The following is a 22,058-nucleotide window of genomic DNA, read 5'->3' on the forward strand; positions in this document are numbered from 1 at the left end:
TCCATTATTCTGTATGGAAAGCCTGTTGGCTTTCTTGTCATATGTCGTCACACATCTCTCTCCTGAGAGAGAAAAGTTTGAAAGATGGCCAAAAGTAATTACACAGACGCTTCCCTGATGCTGTTGCCATGTGTTTTCTCCTGCTCATCACCACTAAGGGTAGAAAAAAATCTGTTATCTGCAGCTATATTTCAGATAGATGAGTAGTACAAACATGTTCGTGCATTGCTGCTCTTCTTGTTGTGATGATTGTTAACTCATTAACCCATCAGTTTTATTTTTCCTAGCAACACTGGCTTTGGGAAAGGGTCCTGGGCAGTTTTACTCATCACTGAGGTGCAGCAGCAGGCGCTGATCTGGGTGTGAGGTGATGACATTATTTGCACCTGAATGGCAGATATATCAACATCTCCTTGTAAACGTATCAAAAGAGAGACAGTGGCACCTTTGTTCTTCTTGCAGCTCACTTGGGTTGCTGACAGCTTGCTGATGGATATTATCGTTCTTAATGTCAGTAAATAGTGCCATGCCAGATAAAGAATCAGTTTCCTCTTGGTGCTGGAGAGCTCATTTATCTTTCCACAGTTTGGCATGGCATATGCCGAAATTGGAGCCGGAAGTAGTCTTCCATTTCACTCAGAAAGGGATGTGTGTGCCCCCCCCCCCCAATCTCCTAATCTTCCCTCTCTGTCTCGCTTTGTCTCCTTCTCTCTGTCTCCCCGGTTCTTCTGATTGTGAATGAGTGAGACTTAACTGGGAGGAAAGATAGAGCTAAAGTCAGGTGTAATATGTTAGGACAACTCTTGATTAGATTCTCTCAGAGGGAGGTGGCTCTGTGTCTCTCCTGCACCAGTCTGCCCATCCTCAAGCACTAGCTTAACAATGAACAGATATCAGGCAACTCAAGAGCCTTTCCATGAATTTGTTACCAAAATAAGACCTTTGTTAGAGTGATAGTTCTTCAAAGGATGAGCCAGAGAATTATCTGAATTATATCGTACGTGCAGTATATTTCCGTGCCTTGAGGCGGTCATGCGTTTAACAAGTTCCAGCAAATGAACCAAGGTATAAAACCTGCAGACAATAAGCCTTTCTATAACTGTACAGTGGCCACCAAAGGTCTTAGAAACATCGTATTGAAAAGGTTAAACACTGACAGTGAACAAGCCGAACATGGTGGGTACACAACCTCCACTGAACAGCAACAAATGATGGCATTTGAAAAAAAAGAAAAGAAACGATAGAGTAGAAAAGTCAGTCTTTTTTCAGTTTTAATTTTAGACAAGAATCAAAAGAGAATAAGTAAAAACAAGCAACACTTGACAAGGCTGGTAGATCATGGTCACATTACTCAGAAAATAAAACACACACACACACAACTGAGTCCTATATAAGTGTGCAGTTCAAAGCACCTATCTCCATGTTTTTTCTTTCACCCCTCCCATCTCCAATCCTGTTACCCCCTACCCTTTGCTATTATGTTGACAGACAGTGTTGATATCCTCTGAGTTGGTGATAGATATGTCATATCTTAGGGAGAAACGGGTCTGTCCTCAGCAGGTGAATATTCAGCTCCCTCATCCTCCGAGGAGACAGACACACATGACACTTTTCGACACTCTCTCCCTGATAGCACTTTGGCATGCAGGCAGAATCAAAGGGGGCATCTTTCACTTGCAATTAGAGCAGAAAATAAAGACGATGTACTGTGGTGTACAAAGGAAAGCTGGGGATCAGAAGGATGTAATGAAAGGTGATTAGAAGTAGAGGCTCCAGCCAATGAGCTGCAGAGAGCTGGGGAAACAAACTCATCATAGTAGGGTTCTCTATTGAAGAGACTATTAGATATTATCAAAGCTGATAATGACAGACAGTCACGACTCAAAAGTATGCTAGAACACTTGTGTGTGTGGGTGTGTGTGAGAGAGAGAGTTTGTATTAGCTTTAATCATCAACAGCACAGGAAAATCAGTAATGTTTTTGATGATCCTGACAGGGGGAAGTGTTTACTTTAGGGGCACTTGAGTTTTAATATGGCATTGATAGACATTATTTATTGGTGTAAAGTCATATCACAATAACATAAAATTTTAATCCTGCTTTTGACTATAGACTGAAGTCCCACTGAAAGAGAGACCAAATACAATATACCAAAATGACAGGATGCTTTTTAAATCCACTTGACTTTTGAGTGTGCTGTTAATGGACACTGATGCTCCATAATGCAATGCTGAACAGCATTAAGAGATGGAAAATATGAATTAATTGTGTATAAACATTTTACCTTATACTTATTACAGGTTATTCATCAGTGGTCTTTTAAGCAGATTTATGTATATGGTGAGTTCACACCGAAGACAGATAAAATGATAAAGTCAGGATGAATGCATGAAAAATTGTTAAATTCAGTGTGCTGTTGTAGACAATTATCCCACAGTGTGACGCACAAATTCATCTGAGCAACTCACAGCTGCAAGAAATTAAATTTTGCATGGTTGTGAGAGAACTTGGGTACAGAAAGATACAATAAAGCAAAACATTTGTTTTAAATGTTCGGAAAAACATGTTGCTTTCTCTGAAGTTGAACTGTCACTGGTGCTCCAAAGTTGGATTTGATTGATGTCCTTCAACACTTATTCTATTATTTATAATTTTTCTATATATGAGCTACAATAATAGTATTATATAAGGGTTTCGCATCATCTCTTATTACACTTACTAATAAATACTCTAGAGAAATATTATGCAATATGGAATTACACATGGATCTTGTCCATGACTCTTTTAGTGTGTCTGTTACTATACATCCATCTAAAATAAGGATAACTGCACATTCTGACTGTTTCTAACCAGGTTGCTTTGCCTGTTATTTGATCTTTCATATGAATTCATGCATCGTTGGCTTAGATCCGACAAATTTTCATAACCTTCTTTGACATCTGAGTAAAAGCTGCCAGCTTCAAGTCTACTTCAGCTCACCACTGACTAAATGGCATCTTTCCTCTGTGTCTCCATTCCTACTTCATCCTCAAAAACGTCCAGCCATCCTGCTGGGTACTGAGTGAGTGAGTGATGGACATTTGTTCCACTTCTCTCTGGCTAAACCAAAGAAAAGGAGACCCATTCCTCTGCCTGCCATTGCCAGCTGTGAGTGGTTGTCAGGGTTGGGGCTGGTCCAGGGCCTGCTAATGGTGCTGTCTGTCTCAGTCAAGTCCTTGAGGCGTCAAGTCCCTCAAGAGACACCAAGCTCCAAGTTTGTCTTGAATTAAGTACCTAGTGAATGAAGACTATGCTATTTTGGATGAAATCATTGTGACGTTTAAAATACAGCTTCTGTTTATGTTTTGTGGACCAGTGGATCTGGGAAAGGATTTTAGTATACACAGTTCATTCTGTGCCTTTTACTACTTGTGTGGGGTATTCATTTTGAGGATTCAAGGAGTGTCCACAAACAAACAACACTAATTCTGTGTTTCACTGACACAAAAGTACATTCAGTCAACGTGCCAAATAACATCCTTGTCAAGCATCTGGTAAATGGGTTATTTGCCATCTTAACAACAAGTTGCAATTCAGGCCCATTCATATTGTCAGTAGACACTACAGGAACACTGTCTGGGAATGAGAGGCTTAGCAAAAAGGGGGCTGCGGGGAAGCTCTGGAGCAGCTGGGGAGTTTAAGACCAGCACTGTAGCTATTACAGGATGTCAGAAAATGTGCTTAATTGAAAATGATTAGCAGTCTCGTAAAAGCCGATCAAGTCAGGGTTTGGGGAGAAAGCGCAATTGTCCCACATAATCCTGCCTGCCGCTGTTCTTTCATCTGGATGAAGAGATCAAAAAAGAAGGGATTTGTAAAGGCCAGACCTCCCTGTGCAGCCACTGAGCTCAGCTCCTCTCTTCAGTCTTCACTCTCCTTTTCAATCGCAGACTCCTTCTTCTTCCCTGTATTTCTTTTTGGGTTTCATGCATGGTTTTCATTGGACACACGATATGGGGAGGTCAGCATTGAGCATGCTCCTGTCTCACAGTAACATGAGTATGCTTTGCGTTTAGCAGTGAATCATGATGAGGGCTTGTGTGACAGCATGCTCAGAGATTATGCAGCATTGCCCTTCATTATCAGACATAAAAAACACACACAAACAAACCACACAAGCTATGGGATATATTTCCATGTCTGCCTTTATCTGTCTTCTGGAAAAGAAAAAAAAAATAAAACAAAGATAAAAAATTGGTCTGAAATGAAAGCTAGAGGGGCCTAGAGATAGTCAACATGAGACACACATAAACATCTGCACACACAAAGAGGAGTCAGCTGTGAGCTGAATGGATCGGAGTTAGGGGGAGTACAGTGCCCTTTTGCCCTCGCTTTGAAGTGAGGCACAGGCTGTATGTACAGGCCCCAGAGAGGACCATGTCTACATCCCCCCCAATAGGCTGGCTGAAGGCAACGGTCCGAATGGGGCACACAGTACAGAGAGAAGAATGGAGCTTCCTAACTGAGCTGCTCTCACTTTACAGTTTCCTCACCCTTAGCAGAGTGATGTTGTTGAGAGAAGGAGTGCTCAGGGAAATTAAACCTACCATACTTGATTTAATGTCTGCAGTGCTTTAAGGATACAACACACAATTTGAGAGAGTGGTTCCATGTGATTTTAGCAGTTGTATAACAACCCAGTGGTCTTGATAAAGATGTTTTAAAGATTTTCTAGCAGCGAGTGAATGCCGTTATCACTCACTTTGAAAGTGATAGCATGCAGCTCATTCAGGTTGCCCTCTGAAAGATCTGTAATGGCCTTTACGATTTATCTTAAGATTGATGTAAAATAAATTCCCCCAAACAGCAACTTGAGTGATGGGTGTTTAGTGCTAGTCTCAACAGTTATGTTTAAGTCAGTGGATGAAGAAGGATCGTATCCATTTGTGTTGAGTGCAACACCATTAACCTCTAGCCCGATTAGCAGGATGGAAGAAAAACTCAGAGCAGATGATTTCCGTCATTGTAATGTCACACTGTTGTTCTCTGCTGTCGAGGCTGCACTCATAGAACACTCCTTGTAAACATAAGTATGCGCTTTGATGGACTGTTTCCAACTCGTGCAGCGGGCAATCAGCTCTCGGGTTGGGTGGGATAGGATGAGACTGTGTGAGGTCTTGTCTGGTCTGGTCTGGTTTGGGCCACTCTCGCTCTGCTGTGGCCTTGGGGAATGTTTGGCGTGAGATAAGGCTGTGTTTGAAGAGGAGCTCCAGATGCTCGTATATTACAGGTCGTCTCGTCATTCTGCAGATAAAGCGTCAGAGAAGCTCCTGTCACCAAGCCGTACCACACACAGACACACACTCACAGGGAAGATAAATGTTTACAGGAGGCATTCCCCTTTCAACAGTGTTGTGCTGTGGACGGCAGAGCTGTCAGACCACGACCCTTTTATAGCCTGTGGCTCATGTCTGTAGAAACTAGATTTTCACAGCATGTTATATGTTGCATATCACTTCTTATGAACATATGATTATAGTCCCCTGGCTTTGAAATAGTTCTGCAGTTTCATAAAAGATATTGTTAGCTTGAACAAACTCTGACACATAGCTACAGCGGTAAAGTCTACATGAAAATATGTTGGCATGTTGCTGGTTTCTGATATTAGATTTTCAAGTAGCACAGCAACTCTTTCCCAGTGTGTCCTGCTGATTGGTCATCCAATATATTCCAATGTCTTTTCACACTCAGTAAAAAATGTGTAGTTGAAATTTTAGACTCCGAAGGTGAGATTGTATGTGACGATATAGAGTGTTCTGGTGTTGTCTACCTGACCGTCACGCCTGCTATGTTTATTAAGCCTGGAAAAAGGTTGAAGTTGTGGGATCAGTTTACCATCAGGAATGTAACCTGTTTGAAAAGGCTCAATTGAAATACATAATAATCAATTGGTTATTGCTTTTGATTATTTAATTTGCTTAACCTCTGTCTCTTGTATTGCCGTCCCATCTCCCTAAGGCAGAGCCTGTGTCCCTGCTTTCCATCCAACCTTGAATGAGATTATTCCACACTAATAAGACAAGAGATAGTGGGGTTGTATAATGCAGAGACAGGTTTCTCTCTGTCATTAAGTCATGTGTTTGCTAAAGTGGAATGGTATATTGCTTGGCATAAAATGTGGCATGTCTTCATTTGTCAGGCTCATAGGGCTGTGAGACAAACGATGTTCATAGTGTATGTCTGAGGGCCCTCTGAGACCACAGTTGAGTGGCTGCTCACTGGTGCGTTTCTCATGCTAATGTCATGGTCTCCCAGTCTATCTGTCACCCCATTACGCTAACATCATTATGCACAGGGGCCTGTCTCTGTCGTTGAAAAGAACAGAATCATTCCTGTCTCATTTTGAAGCAAATTGTTTGGGGAACATTTCTCTTTCTTTTTTTTTTTCTGGTGGTAATGGCGGGCCAATCATTTTGCAAGGCTCCAGGTATGCAGATGAATGAATAGCTATTTGAGCTGTTTGGTGAAAGGAGTTTTTGTATTATTCATGAGAGTCATGGTGTGTCTGAAAGAGAAAGTGTGTGTGTGCTGGAGCATGTGTATGTGTGTGAAGGGGCCAATGTGTCTCTATCAAACACACATACATTCAACCACAAGCACAGCGTACATGCATTGTGCAAGTGCTCCTGTATCAGCCATTACACAGACCCTACAGAGTCATACTTAAAAATTCAGGTGGCAATAGATGTGAACAATGATACTTAGCTAATGGATCTTTGGCAAAATTATTATAGTTATAATGGTAGATCATTATTAATATTATTATTTAATAAAGGCCTCTGATTATCCCATTATTTCAGTCTGTGAGCTGCTAGGTGTTTCTGAGAGAGATTTTTCCGCTGTGATCTTTTCCCTGTCTTCACTTGGAATCTTTTCATCCCAGACAGCGCAGGTTCAAATCCAGGTTAAAACCTTTGTCTCAATCTAAATCTCTCAGTCCAGGCAAACAGCACAAATTCCAATCTGTCAGCTCAGCAGATTCCTCGTGCTAGTGTGCAAGTCTCCTGCCTGTGTGCCGTCTCTCCGTGTGGGAGGTATGCTAGCCATGCACCCACCTGCTAATTGAAAAGCTTCAATCAGCTCAGCTAACTGAGGAGACAACCCTGGCTTGCTGTAATTGCCCTGGTGACAGTGCTTCAGCAAGAAAAAAAAGCCTTTCTGTGTCATCATTTGCACAACGTTATGAATAGGTTAATAAAATAAAATACTTTAATTATAGCTTAGTTGCCATATTGTTAATGGTGCCAGTGTGGCTCAATTGAATAATACAGTTTTTACTATTAATTATCTGCAAGTGAACTTGTTTAAATGATATTTTACAGCCCCTTGATAAAATTACCGCTAGAGGCAATGTAATGATAGACAGACAAAGGCCATGCACAAATTATCATAAACTATTAGCTTGTTTCCAAAGGGTTTTATGTTAATCTTTTAGCGCTTAAGTACCCTGCAATTAACATATCAGGAGGAGCTGCCTTCCAGCTAGGCTTGCAAATTGAAGTGCTCAGATAAAAAAGCTATTGAGATGAAACCCTGAAAGAGAAGAGGAGCTATCGCACTGAAGTGTGCTGGAATTTTCACGTGTGTGTGTGTGTGTGTGTGTGTGTGTGTGTGTGTGTGTGTGTGTGTGTGTGTGTGTGTGTGTGTGTGTGTGTGTGTGCGTGCGTGTGTGTGTGTGCGTGTGCGTGTGCGTGCGTGCGTGCGTGTGTGTGCGCGCACAAATCTGAGAGAGAGGGAGAACGATAGAGAGACTTTAAGAGCACTGAGACAAAGAATGAGTGAAAAAGAGAGCAAGATGCCGTGAGAGTGTCTGTGATCAAGGATGTATAACAATTCCATTATCTCTCTTGGTGATGACATGAGATGTCTCTTTCGGGCCTCTTTCTCTTTGTCTAATGCTAAACCGTGTGTGAGCTATAGGAGGAATGAAATGGTTCTCATTGGCTGGGATGACAGCATCTGATGGAATGTGTTTACATATCAGGCTAGTGGCTTGATATGTAAATGCAGAGCGTTGCAAAGGCTACAGGGAGATATGGTTCATTGTTAGGTCTTCACATTCTGTGTTCCTTTTATGCTAAGCACAATTGTATCCACTGAGCGAGCATCTTGTAAACCTCCCGTTGCTTTTGGTAGGTTAAACCCACAAAGGAGACCCATACTTTGGAAGATATGCATGTTTTATAGGGTAATTGGCAGCTTTGCTTTGGTCTGCTTTCTTTGTTGTCGGCACATATCAGCCAGCACAGTTTACATTTACTACAATTAAATTTAAAAAAACCCATAACACCTCTTGTCTTGCTTACTTCAGAAGATAGAAAGTTATTTCCTAGAAGTCTTACTCTAAAAAATATTTTATCATAGTTTTTTTTTTTTTTTTTTTTGGTTTTAAATTTCTGGTTACATCTCTAGAATAAATACCATGTAGTGTTACTGTGGCAGCGTTTTTTTTTGTGTCTGTAACAATCTAGTTACCTCTGCTGTAGAAAGTAATTCACATTGCATGTGAATAATGAATTGTTAGATCATTACACATGGCATCCTGTACATCCCAATACACATCAGTCCTGACTCAGTGATACCTTAGTGCCCATAGAGTACTGTGATATTTTCCTCCATCACCCAAAGATAGATGACTCCGCTGAGGCCTTAATCTCATGTTAAAGATTTGTTGGCCTCTAGAAGTCAGGCCTAGCATTGAGATGCCTGGTCTGATTTATATTCACTGGCGTGGAAGGGAAGCCAAGTGCACTATCTGCAAAGCAGATGCTGAAGCAGTGCCCTTGTATTAGGTCTTATATTTCACCTGAAATAAAACTTCTGAACAAGGTCGTGTCCTCAGACCCCCTATTTCTTTCTTTCCCTCTGTCTCTGTCCTTTTTGATGTTTTCTAACAAGCATGCCTAATAATTTCGCATTAAAAAGAATGAGGCCAACAAAAATATTATGTCTGCATTTTAATTGAAAAAAAGCATAGGAAATGGCAGAGTAACTTAACCTTTACACTGAGAGGTTTAAATTTCTTTCATGGCTGAGTATAAGAGCAAAAAGCTGAGAGAGAAATGAGGTCCATAGCTGGCCAAAATCTTGATGAACACCGCCTTTAAAACCAAATTCTTGTCTGTCAGCCCCTATAATTTATGGGACGGAGATTACAAAGCTACCAATACAGTAAATTAAACTGATGGACAGAATTATGCCAAGTGCTTCCTGCTCTCCCCAGTGACGCACACTAACTTAGCACTCCCTGACAATGAGTGTGATTTACCACCTGGGCAAGAGTGGAGAAGAGAAAACATTCAGACTGAGGCACCCAAGTCTCACTTTGGCCCACAGCCTAGTGAATAAAACCCTGCTTTAATTCACCCACAAAACGTGTCGACATTAAATGACTAAGAATAGGAATTGCAGATCATAAATACTCTGTGATTTATTAGCTAACAACAAAGAGCATAAGCTCAGTCGAGGAGAGGGAGATTGTTTGACACAATGTTGTCAAGGAGAGAAAAAGAGAGGAAAAACATACTCATTCTCCCAGTTCTCACTCACAGACACTCTTAGCTAAATCTGACCAGGGATGTAGCCCTATCTCCTGCAGCAGCGTAGGAGCAGATGTGTCTGCTCTCTTCTCAATGTGTGACAGACAGAAAAGATAAACAGAGAGAAAAGCAGAGAGAGAGGAAGAGACAGAGGGAGGGAGGTAAAGAGAGCAGGAGCTGGCACAGCACTGGCTAATTTATCTCGCTGAGAGACAGATTAAAGAGAGAGAAGAGTGAAACAAAGTTCCACTGGCTTAATCAGCGGACAGCCTGCTAGCAGAAGACATGATAAATCAGAGCGGGCCCAGTCCAGGAGAAAGCCTTTGCTCTGGGAGGGAACAGGAGACATCCTCTGCCAGACAACAGTATCTTTTACATGGACTGTTGTGAATAGCAGCTTGTGAACTTACTATGTGTATACTTGCAATCGATACTCATTGCTATTGTTTGAGCAAACATTGTTATACAGTAACGTAGCCTTGTTCCAACACGGTTATTTTTAGTAATGGGTGAATAATCCTGCTTCTTGGTGTTGTGTAAAAAGGACAAAGGGACATGAAGAGCCTGAAGTTTCTCTATTGGTTTTTTGTGCAGCCATGTCTTATTTAGCTTCTTGTCTGAGGGGGAACTAACCTAAGGGCCTAACCCAGGAACAGGAAAAGGGGCTTAGATATCCCTGTGTCATTAGTTCAGTATAGGGTCAAAGCTGGGGCACTGAGAGCATGATTACACCCCTTGATTTATCTGCTTTGGAGCCCAAAAACAGATAAATCTCCGAGCTCATCCCTGTCGTGGGATCCTTGCTGTCTGATAAACGGCCCAAGCTGAATAAACAGCCACCAACCCCCCCATCCCCATGAACACCCAACCCCTCATACATTATGAATAATTCATTCAGATTGCAAGCTCTGTTAAATGTGTATATTTTGTATCTTAAATGGCAAAGGTGCTTCTATGATCTCTATGCAGTCCTTCGTGCATGTCTTTGATGAAATACTAGACAGGCCGAGGTTGGCAGACATTTTGTTTTGTAGTTGTAAACTTTATTTCCTTGCCCTGACTGTCGTCCTCTAGCATTTTCACATAAATATACTTTATGCAAATATGTGGTGGGTAAGGCTGCACTGCAGCTCCCGTGTAGATATTGGCCTGTCTGCAACTTTATGACAAAGTTTAAAATCATTCATTACAGTGACCCCTGTGGTAAATTCACTTAGTGGAAAATTGCCCCAGCTTTCCTGTTTGGTGTGTAGATGTGATCACGAGTGCATTTTTAACTTAATTAATTGGCCGTTTCTGTTGACAAGAAATTTATGCAGTAATAATTTGCTCGAAATAGATGCAGAGCGCAGGAAATGAGATATCCATCAGGGTGCTTGTGTTCCACCAGCTGCACCGCGGCTAATATGAAAGTATTTCAGGCTGCTCAGACCCTGCTGTTTGCGCAGTCAAGATTATATATACCCACGATCCATTGCCTGCCTCAGAGGCGCTCATGGAGGTCTATGATAACAAAGACTATGTGATTTATGGCCTGCTGTGAAAGCAGAACTTGATGAGATTAAACAATTTCATAGCACGAGTGTTTCTCAGAGGGCCCTCTGATTTGTGGCAGCAACACCGACAGTAAATCAGGTTTATATATCTGAAAGCATGCTCAGCAAAGGAGTGCAATTACTGTTTAAGACAGCTACTTTTTATTTAATTTTTATCCCAGGTTTGTCTCTTTTATTCTTGGCCTGTCACACAACCACTCACCTTCATAAGTCCTTTCTAGGGAAGGGCTGAAAAAGAGAGGAGGTGGGGAGGTCAAGGAAGGGAAGAGAGGAAGTGGTGTGAGCCCTCTGATATCTTTCCTCCACAGCTTTTAGAGAAACAACAACAACCAGGGGACAATGATGGCCACCAGCAGAACAACACGGGCGTCTATAGAGTGGGGAGAAGCACTCCATTTTTAATGCATTGTTTGCCTGCTGCTCTGTCCCTGTCTGGGTAAATGGAGTAGGCAGAGTGTAATTAGAGAGCTGGGCTTTGCTCCGTGCCATAAAGATGACATGGTGTAATGATACAGCTTACAGGCCCGCAGAGGGTTCTGTCTTGTGACGGAGGAACTGGGTCGTTTGCCTTTGACTTATGATAGGTGTGGAAGATGACAGTGTTATCATTGCGACATGGAGGCTCAGATGTGGAGGGGGAAATTGCTTGCGAAAAGTTGTCAGGGATTGAATGTGAACAGAGATGGATAGGGAGCATATTAATCATCTGAATTTACGGGTTGTCATGTAATATTTTTATTTCATATAATGAAACAAACAGAAATCTAATCTTCAGCATCTTAATTGTCACTATTATGTTTGGGGTTTTTTTGTCTGGAAATATGTGTCATCGGTTACCAATTCAAAAGTTAATAATTTAATAATTTAAAATTACGTGCTCCAAATTGATCTTTATGCTAAAAATGGGTTAGATACACAACCAAACCAAGCTCACTTTATTGTTAATCTGATCATTTTGCATTGAGTTCATTTCTGAGTTCTGAAATTAATATTACTGAGATGGTGCTGTATTTACATCATGCAGGTCTTCAAGTGTAGTAATGAACAAATCAGACTGTTTTTGTGTAAAAATGTTAAGTACATGTACATTGTGCTTTATATATTCAAATAATATGACAGAGTGTGCATGCATTTTTTAAAATGAGTGTTTTTTTAAGTTGTGGTTAAATGTTCCGTGTGTGTGTGTGTGTGTGTGTGTGTGCGCGTGTGTGTGTATGTGTGTGTGTCCTTAGGTGAAGATGTGAGCTGTGCATCTGTCTGCATCATCCCATATCTTCCCAGAAAACATCAAGAGATCTCATTATTTCGACACATCTCAGGGCTTTTTTTTTTTTTTTTTTTTTTTTTTCTTTCCATATGCCTTGAGTCAAAATTAGTTTTCATTCCCACTGTGATCTTACTGACTGAAGCGGGCTCAAAGTAAAGAAAATCGCAGTCTTCGTAGCAGGGCTGAGTCAAACACACACTTCACACAGCCACAGTCTGAGTTAAGCATTGCTAAGTAACCTTCACATTTCACTTGTGTGAAGAGCTAATTTCCTTTAAGTTCACATGTCACTTTTTGTGGCTCTTTTTGTGGGCCCTCTTCAAATGTCTCTCAGCGTCTAATTGCATAGGAAACATTCTAGACAAGCTGGTGTGACAGGCCCGCTCCCGGAGTCTTCAATTATTAAACATCCTACACTCTAGAAAACAGCCTTGACGTTAGCTACAGCCCCTAATCGGAACAGAAAACCTCATGATATGTCACACTCCTGAGTTGCTGTGGTTTTTGTATATATATGTGTGTGCGTGTGTGTGTGTGTGTGTGTGTGTGTGCGCGTGTGTGTGCGTGCGCGCGTGTGTGTGTGTGTGCACGTGTGCGTGCGTGCGTGCGTGTGTGTGTGTGCATGCGTGCGTGTGTGCGTGCGTGCATTTTTGTGTAGTTTTGGTTAAACAAGGAAAGATGAAAATATTTTTTTACACCAGTTAAATAAGGCAAAACTCTGACAAAAATGATTTTTGTCACAGGTAGATCACAGCACTCACATTTTCTTTTTTCTCCTGAAGAAAAAGAAATTGCATGCAAAGAAAGAAAATGAAACAATCAGATCAGTTACGGTATGTTCTGCGTAAAAGTTTGAAGGAAACATTTAATCGTTTTAATGAATACATACAGCATTTAGTGTTCTGAATTTTTTCTGTCTTTATAGCTTTAGAATCAGTACCCACTGAAAGGTCATACTAGACCAAAATAAGAAATACCCTCAAGCTAATTGTACTGTGTACCTGTAATGCAGTCTTACATTTCCGCTTTAAATCACCTACATTTACTCTGCAAGACACTCAAATAAAAGGTCGAATGACTTTTTAAATTTCAACCCAAAAACAAACACAGCCTTATTACCATCTATGAGTCATCGCTATGGATGATTAACGTCCAGCAGCACTCAACCTTTGCTTGTCTGACGCTCGGCTGTACACAAAACAGCGGTGTTCGCTGTTGCCCATTCGCTCCGTGTGCCTTGTGCCCCGAGCTAAACATCAGAACAGTTGCTCTTGTGATCAGTGATCATATGATACATTTACTCAGAGCAAGTTCATTGGAGTAGAACTGGTAAATCATTAAACACACGCTCAGCAGTCTTCCTGCTGAGCAAAAGACTGCTGTACTACCCACAAGTGCAGACACCATTACATCAAATGTTCTTCCCCGTGCCATTACCTAAGAAAACAGAATGAATACTTTTCTTGCACACAACAGCAATTTAAAACACATTACAATCTTTTCTCTGCTCCCCTAAGCCACAATCATTAAGGATAACATAAAAAAAAAAGAGAACATTGAATTAATATACCACGGTTGTACCTTTCACTGTGCCAGCTGGTTGTTGCTGGCAAAATATCCATGTAAACAATTTTATCTCAACCAACATTAGTATTAGTAAAGAATATTAGAAACAATCTGAGTTATCCACAAAAGCCCTTTGTGTGCATTTGTAGAAGGGTGAATTCATTTCTCATGTCGTCATTGCCATTACATGCTGTAAGATGCGGCAAGCCGGTGCTACTTGTTTTTTTTATTTTTATTTTTTCTAAAAGTGTTGTATTGTTTTTAACCCCTAACTTCAGAACAATGAGGCATGAATCATAAAAATTCAATCTAGTGAAGAAATAAACGTGTCATGCCAGCACTAAATGTTGACTCAAATAAGTTCACAAGTTGTGTCTCCTCTGATCTCTTACATGATCAGAAAGCAGCACCAGTTTACAGAGACAAGATGTGAAAAAAAGTTCCATGCACAGACACAAAAGAAATATTTTGATATAGACCCAAAGAGAAAACATATCAAAAGACATTTTTATACATGTCTTTTGCAAGCACAAAAAGCAGAAATGGTGTCAAGAGAAAACAAAACAGAAGGCTTGTTTCTTCCAACAATTGCTTTAAGCTACAAAAATCTCCTTGAGTCCCTAGTCTCCCCTCAATGTCAGCCCCCCTCCCCTCGTCTTCCCTCTTTCTCCTCTTCGTTTCTCTCTTTTCCCCTTTTCCCTCTCGAAGGCAGGACAGGGCCCTCTTTGCACCCTGATAGGTTGCGGGCTGATGCTTAGCAACAACATTCCTGTGCCCTAAGTAGCAGTAAGCCTCTGGGTGAACTCTTTGATGTGGCTGTCAGGCCACATTTATTTCCTTTTAGCACTTTGTCTACTTGTCCAGATGTATAAGGAGATAAAAAGGGCTGGTGTTTACACTGGTTTCCCTCTGTAGCGCGGCTGTAATTAGATTGTATTGCTGGTCAGTCTTAAGGAGGGAGGTGAGGTGAGGCAAGGCAGGAACCAGCTGTGTCAGGATGAGCTGGTTGGGGTGAGACCTCTGAGCCAGGCTGCAAGAGAAGGAACGCAGTGTGTATAACACAGTGCAAAATAGTTACTTCATGTACTAACAATATCTTAATATTCATTCCTGGGCTATAAATCTTTCTATTGCTGTCAATGTCAGCATAATGTACCATAATATGACAACCATCATGATTTGAAATCGACAGCAAAGTTTGACAAACTTAGTAAATAGTTGTGTCTAAAAACCACCTAGATATGCGTCAGCCTTCCTATACTCACTTTTCGGTAGCTCATATTTTCGGGAACCCCGCTGTGAAGGTGGCTGTGTGCCCTATGTGGCGCTCTTTGTGTTTAGCTTTTCTTGTTTTTTCATCCCTCCCCTTTCTCTGCCTTCCTGCTCCCCTCTCTTGTGGTGATATGTTGGAAGTAATAATCACTATTGCCTCTGGGTTTATCAGCATTTATTCGCATAAAAACAGAGTAAAGCAGAAGACAGACAGTACTGGTGTGATGTATTATCCAGTACAGGAATCATCTTTCATAATGACATCCAACAGAGCTTCCTCTCTCTGCCACCACCCATTTCTCTCTCTCTTTCTCTCTCTCTCTCACACACACACACACACACACACACTTTCTTCATTTCTCTCTTCTTCCTTCCACTCCCCTCTGTCCATCCTTTATTATCACAGAATCCATGGTGCTCCCCAGCCTGTAAATTTGTGCCGCATTATCATAAGCTGTGGCGATAACTCACATTGCACAGAGACAATAATGATGTGAACACTCAGCATATGCCCCGGGCCCAGCAAATTAAAACAATGCTCAGCTTGATGAGCAGACTAATCTAGACAGCAGAGAGACCGAGAGAGAGGGAGAGAGGAAAAAAGGGTCCAGGAGCATCTTAAATATACGACACGGCAGCACCTCCCTCTGTTCACCGATGGTACAACTAAAGAAAACAAGAAAGGAAGATGTGAAGAGAAAGAAAGAATACACAGAAAGGGGTGAATAAAGAGTGCAGGAACACAGATGAAGCACTTATTCTGTGAACATAGAAGAGATATGATGTGTGAAGACATCATGAGATGATCACAAGCTTTTATTATTCTATTTTTGTTGGTCTAGGCCTTTAGTGGCTGAATTTGTATAAACAAGCACTGTGTTGCACATATATAAAGCTTCTATGTTCTGTCATAAATTCAGGAAAGGAGGAGATTGTGTCCTTTTATTGTTGCTTCTCCTATCAAGCTTCTGGAAATATGTCATCCAACATCCCAAACAATAAATTATCTAGTTGTTATATGCAATTTACAAAATACGTGTTAACATCACAAAGGTCTGCCTTGTTTTAAAAGTGAAGACTGGTGTAAAAGGCAGTCTGTAAGCACAAATCCCAGTCTTGTTTCACCCATCTGGATTTTAATTGTGTTTCTAGAGAGCATGACAAATAATCTCTTCAAGGAAGTATCATAGAGAAAATCCCAGTGTTCTCCTTCATTTGTTTCACATGCTTGCTCATCATACACATTGGTCATTGTTGGAAGTGAAAAGTGCAGATGAGGAAAGGTATGAAAGGATGTGAAAGGAAAAATAAGCCAACTGATTGATGTTCTGTGGGTGGGGTACAATAGCTGTGCTGAACAGGATGGGATGTGACAACCAAAGATGTTGAATGGGTTTGGTGTTTGATCAGCCGGCATGACACTAAGGAGGTGAGGTAGTGGTGTCATGCATAGCACAGAGACTGGATGGGTGGTGACTGACATTCCATAGGATCAAAATTAGTGGTTGGTAGCAGCCCTGGCTGTGTCCAGTTAACTCAAACAGTCCTCCCTCAAGCCCTTTTCCTCCAACACCTCCCTAACATAGTCTGTGGGTGGTGCTGTTAATAATGTGGCAACTAGGAAGATTAATTGTGGGCAAGCAGCAGGATTAGGAGGGGCTTTTGGGGTCCAAGGAGGCCTGACGAGGCCCAGGCTTGTGATCTTTCAAGCAGGTCAGGAAATGAAGCAAGCAGGGGCGCAACTCTGGCTCAGAAGAGCATGGAGGTAGATCAAATAGAAAGGGCTCACAATTTCTTTGTTAATGCCTGAGTTGCTCTGTCAGCTCATAAAAATTGTTATAGACAGGCTTTTTGTGTGTTCATTATGGTAGCCAGTATCAAATATATACTCAAAACCAAATGGCAAAATGCAAGTTAGTGGAACAAAGAGGCTTTTAAATAGATAGGATAGCTAGTCATAATTTTGGGTCAGGATGTTTTATTGTGTTGTTCCAGTATCCATATTCTGGAAGCTGCAGTTAAAAACTAAGTATGAATACCTGATTGTTTTTCCTCGAATGAGTACTGGCCATTGAGTACACCGTGTTCTTATTTTGGGTTGTTTTACTTCTTGTATTACACATTGCATACAAGTACAGCATACAAGCATGGAGTAATCTGTGATATTTTTTAAACAGGTTTCAGCCACTCCAGAGGCTGAGAGCAGCAGGTCCGCTGTCAAAACAATATTTCTATTCCAAGCTGTTTCTTTCTAAACCACCAGCATATATGTAGTTAATAGGCTTATTTTGCCATTTTTCTCTTTGTTGTAATATGAGAAACATGCTAGCCAGACCTTAATGCCTTTCAGAGATTCTATCTGAAAGCACATTATGTGATCGTTTTCAATTCACAATGCTCTCTTTGCCCATGAAGAATATGGTTCCATTTAATAGCGTAGGCCATTCCATTTTTCAAGGTTATGCATGGGCATGTAGAGGAACAACAATAAAAGTGGGAAAAATGCAGCTCCATACCATCTCTAATATGTATTTGTCAGTTGAGTCTCTTGCTATGATTAAAGGTCCAGTGAATTTCTTCCTGCAGGAAAGGAAAGTATTTCTGCAAAGACATCAGATATCGCTGTGTCATGATAAACTGCCTGCTCCACTAGCTAAAAGGCTAAGGGAAGGAAAAGGTTGTTTTGTACCTTGAAAGTGCACAAAAGAACAACAACACAAGAAACTCCTGACCTGCTTGGGAGCATGGTTGGAAATTCAGTACTCTGTTTTCTCTTTGTCTCAAAGCAGCATTTGTCACGCTTGCTTTGCTTGAACCCCTGAGTTTGCTTACAATCCGTAGGCTATTTTACTTGCACAGCCAGGGATCTATGCACGTATTTACCTCACATTTCAATTATGCAACATTAAATAAAATAGCCAGTTAAACAGAGAATAATGTGTGAAATACAGGTTGTATTTCCTCTCTAAAGACTTGTGTAGGGAGTTCATTTTGTGCCAATTGTCAGACCACCTTCACGTAACTGCACTACATTTGGCTGTTAAATGTGAGTGACATCTACCCTTTAGTTGACCACTGGAGGTCATGGCTGAATGAACTCAGTGAAGGTTAAGACCTCTCCTTTCTGAGCAGGTAGTAGATTGGATGATCAAAGCCTGAACTGACACATGAGAAGTAATAAAACATGACATACCACATTAAGTCATGAAACAGGAGCAGTGTTTCTAACATTTCCTGTACCACTTCCTTGGATTTATGACACTCACAGCTACAGGGATACTTGTCATTTTAAAACTTGTCAAACCCTTTTCCCTCTAAATATTCTTCAATTCATATGTCTCCTTTCTCCTAGGCACCTAATGAAGCTGGATCTGAGAGTAACCCACTACCCTATACACCTCTACCCCGAGGATCCAGAGATGCCAGGAACCACAAAGGTAAGGGGAAATACAAAGATACATAGACTTAATAATCTTTTCAGTCAAGTGGTTTGTACATTAATCTACAAATATTTTTCAAAACAAACAAGTAACACAATATATTATCTACATTCAATCAAAACCTAGGCCCATGGATTATGTAAATCTAAGTCATAACCCTAACAGCTGAGGAGAGTAGAAATCTATTAATCTTGAGACGGAGTTGAAGTTATGTTATCTATTCTTATTGATCTCATCTCCTCAATGTGATGTGTTGATAGTGGGAATAAATCAGAATAATCTAGGTTAACTCTGATCTATATATATGCGTGGGAGTACATATACAAGATGAAGCATCCTTGATCTGTTGATACTAAACATTGATTAGCCCTCATATTGACCCAGTGTAGTCATCTGATGTAGTTGTGTAGCAACTTCTTAGCATCAAACACTGCACTCAAGGAAGAATGAATCAAATTCTTTCAAAACTATAGTCTTCTCAATTAATTGTGAAGGCCACCTGCAGTGGAAAATCTTGCAAACATAAATAAATAAATAAATGTTTGTTAGAGTCTTCTCTATTGTAAATTCCTCTCAGGTATGTTTTAACATCCTGAATGTGCAGTGAATAGTTTAATCAGGCTTCAGTTAACCTGAAAGAAGTTCTTGTGCTTGAGATTTTCACTGTCTTCACATTGTAAGACACTTTTGATGGGTTGAGTGCCACTGTAGTTGCACAATAGGTCAACAGTTAGTATATCTATTCTAGATACACTAGAATAGACCCCTGGCCCACAGCCTCCGTTTATTTGTGCCAAGGACAGATCTATGTCATGTAAGGCTGGGCGCTGGCGGTTTTCGGTGCATGTAAGGACAGGAAGAGCCTTGTGCTTTGTCAAAATCAGACCTGGCTAAGAACAGTCCATTTAAAGGTGAGGGGAACTGACACATGAAACATTTTCCCTTGCGTCTTAGATCTGCAGCAGTGACTGTCTACATTTGTTATTTTTATGATGCAGCACTGCAGTCTTAGATAACACAACCCTCATCTTCGCCCTTCACCTCCTCTTCATGTCCCTGCCTCCAGCCCCTACCCCCGCTCTTTGTTATATATTTTCTTTCTTTTATTTACTCTGCTTAAACATACTTTACCTGGTGTATGTGTGGGAGGCGGTCACGGTAACTCCTCATACAAAGAGAACAAAGCTGTGGTAAAGCAGTGCTGCAACGAACAAAATTTTTCAGACAGTAATTTCAAACAGCTGAACATTTACTAAGTTAAATTCAGGATATAAACAATAGGGCTAAAACAATCAGCTGCATGATTTTGTATACTTCAGTGCAACACTAGGTTCAGTATGCATGGTAAATTCAAGAATGCACTACACGTATTGTTCAGTATTGTTAAAAAGTTAAGGCGCTTTGGTGATGCTGTATATCCTGTTTTTGTCATCACACCTGCTTGTTTTTGCTGTACTGTAAAGTATTACTTTTGCTTTGTGCTATATTGCTGAGAAACCACATTTGACAGATGAGACAAAAGGCACTTTGCTGTATTGAAATGTATTGAATTATGACATTTCACAATATATTGATTCAAACAATGACGTTAGTCACCCTTAGTGAGCAAAAAAGCATCGTATATAGTCTGTGATTTTGATAAGAGTTTTGATATTAATGTAATGGCCTTGTTAAATAGGTGGGTAGGAGACTGTAGCTTGGTCCTGACTCCTGCCATAGCAGGCAGGTCAGCGACAGTTCTGACATTGTCCTGTCGGCTGTAGAGGATAAAGCTCCATTTCTTCCTTTCAAGTCTCTGCACCCACCCCCTCTATCGTGACACCTGTGTGGAAGCCCCAGAGCCTAGATGCCAGAGGTAATTACTGCAGCTAGGAGCTCCCAGAGGAGGGCAGTGCTGGCAGGTCACTGCCCAGGGAGAGAGGGTTGGAAACCAAGGACAGAACTCTAGGATAAGCTCTGGTCTTGGTTGGTGGTGGAGTCACCCTGAAAGAGATAGAGCAAAACAAAGAAGCAAAGAAGAAAGAAAAGGAGGAGGGATGAAAGTTGAAAGACGTGCTGTTGCGGTAGTGAAATGTAAAACATTTCATAGACCTGACAACAGATAAATAGAAAGAGAGAAAAATAAAGGAGAGAGGAATAGACAGTAAGCATTAAACAGCACAAGATGAGACTTAAAATGTGGGAGTGCAAGACAAAGACAAAGTGAAGGAGGATGGTGGGTTGTTCCAGTGTGTCTTGGTGAAGGCGTGACACAGAGTGGAGTGGAGTATATAGTTTGGCAGAGGGGCCTGAGGATCCTCCGCTACTGTCACCTTGGCTCTAACTCTCAGTGCTGGTCCAACTGTCAACTTAGCTCTAAATCTAACAGTATAAAATGGAGTACCAGCCTAAAGTACTGCGGCTCTTCATGAAGGCTGTCCCATACCATACTATAAAGCCAAACTAATGACATATTGCATTTTTGTGCTTTATCATTTCAGTATGCAGGACAGTGTGCTAAGTTATTTATTACTCATTTTCTTAGAGTGGCACTTTTTGAAGTGAGATACACAAGTTTCTTTCAAAGATCTAATTATAACTTTAGATCAGACGTATGTAAAAACAAGATGCTTCAGACTTGATTGATTTATCCAAGTGCACGGAAGAGATTTTAATGAAATACCTTTCATTGCCTCTGTATATTTTAATAAATATGCCAGCCACTCATAGCTTTTTTTTTTTTTTTTTACAGGTATCAGATTAAATTTGAGTAGGCCATCCTTCAGCAGTGACAGCAGTAAATGAAAGGGATATCTTTGTACAAGCAGAGTAAACAGACAAAGAAAGATGCCTGAAATCTGCCTTACAGTATGAGCCCTGGGCCCTTTTAATCTTGTTGTTCTGGGCCTGCTTCCAGCTACTTTGTATGTATGTATCTTAAATGGTGCACAACTGTTATTAAAATCCCAGGAGGTAAGCAGCCTTCAAAGCAAAGCAAAAAAAAAAAAAAAAAAAAAAGCACCTTCCTGACGACACCCATGGGGCACCCCACATTTGTTTGGCAGTTCACTTTCATTACATGTCGGCGTAATCTGCACCGCAACTCATGCTACTCTGCCACTCCCCCTAGCTCCCAGAGCCCCCCGAAAAATGGAGCAACGGGAACGGATCCAAACTAAGAGTAGACTGTTTTACAGTTGCTGCACAACAAATAAACAAACATCTGGAAGCATTCAGAGCAGCCCATTAGAAGGGCTCTAGGCTTTGCCAAAAAGGGGTAAATGATGAGGAATGGGCTGTCGAGAGGCTGGTGGAGACAGGGGAGAGGCCAGATGACGGAGCTGTGGGTGCTAAGCACTGCCTTTTAGAGCTCAGCTGGGCTCAGAGAGATCTACACCTG

The 22,058-nt window shown here is 41.1% G+C and overlaps 1 protein-coding gene across 2 annotated transcripts in view; it reads left to right on the forward strand.

The window, feature by feature from the left end:
* The window catches only part of lrmda (leucine rich melanocyte differentiation associated), a 184,299-nt gene that overhangs the window by 142,728 nt on the left and 19,513 nt on the right, over positions 1-22,058 (forward strand). The window contains exons 6-7 of one of the 2 annotated variants that reach the window (XM_026309636.2): positions 18,592-18,676; positions 21,411-21,649. In XM_026309636.2, the coding sequence (XP_026165421.1) occupies positions 18,592-18,676; positions 21,411-21,463 (138 nt within the window). In that variant the 3' untranslated portion in view covers positions 21,464-21,649. Of the gene's footprint in view, positions 1-18,591; positions 18,677-21,410; positions 21,650-22,058 lie in introns of those variants that run through there. The other variant, XM_026309635.1, reaches the window with a different exon arrangement.

Source organism: Mastacembelus armatus, chromosome 15 (genome assembly GCF_900324485.2).
Source record: "Mastacembelus armatus chromosome 15, fMasArm1.2, whole genome shotgun sequence".
Classification (NCBI taxonomy): Eukaryota; Metazoa; Chordata; class Actinopteri; order Synbranchiformes; family Mastacembelidae; genus Mastacembelus; species Mastacembelus armatus.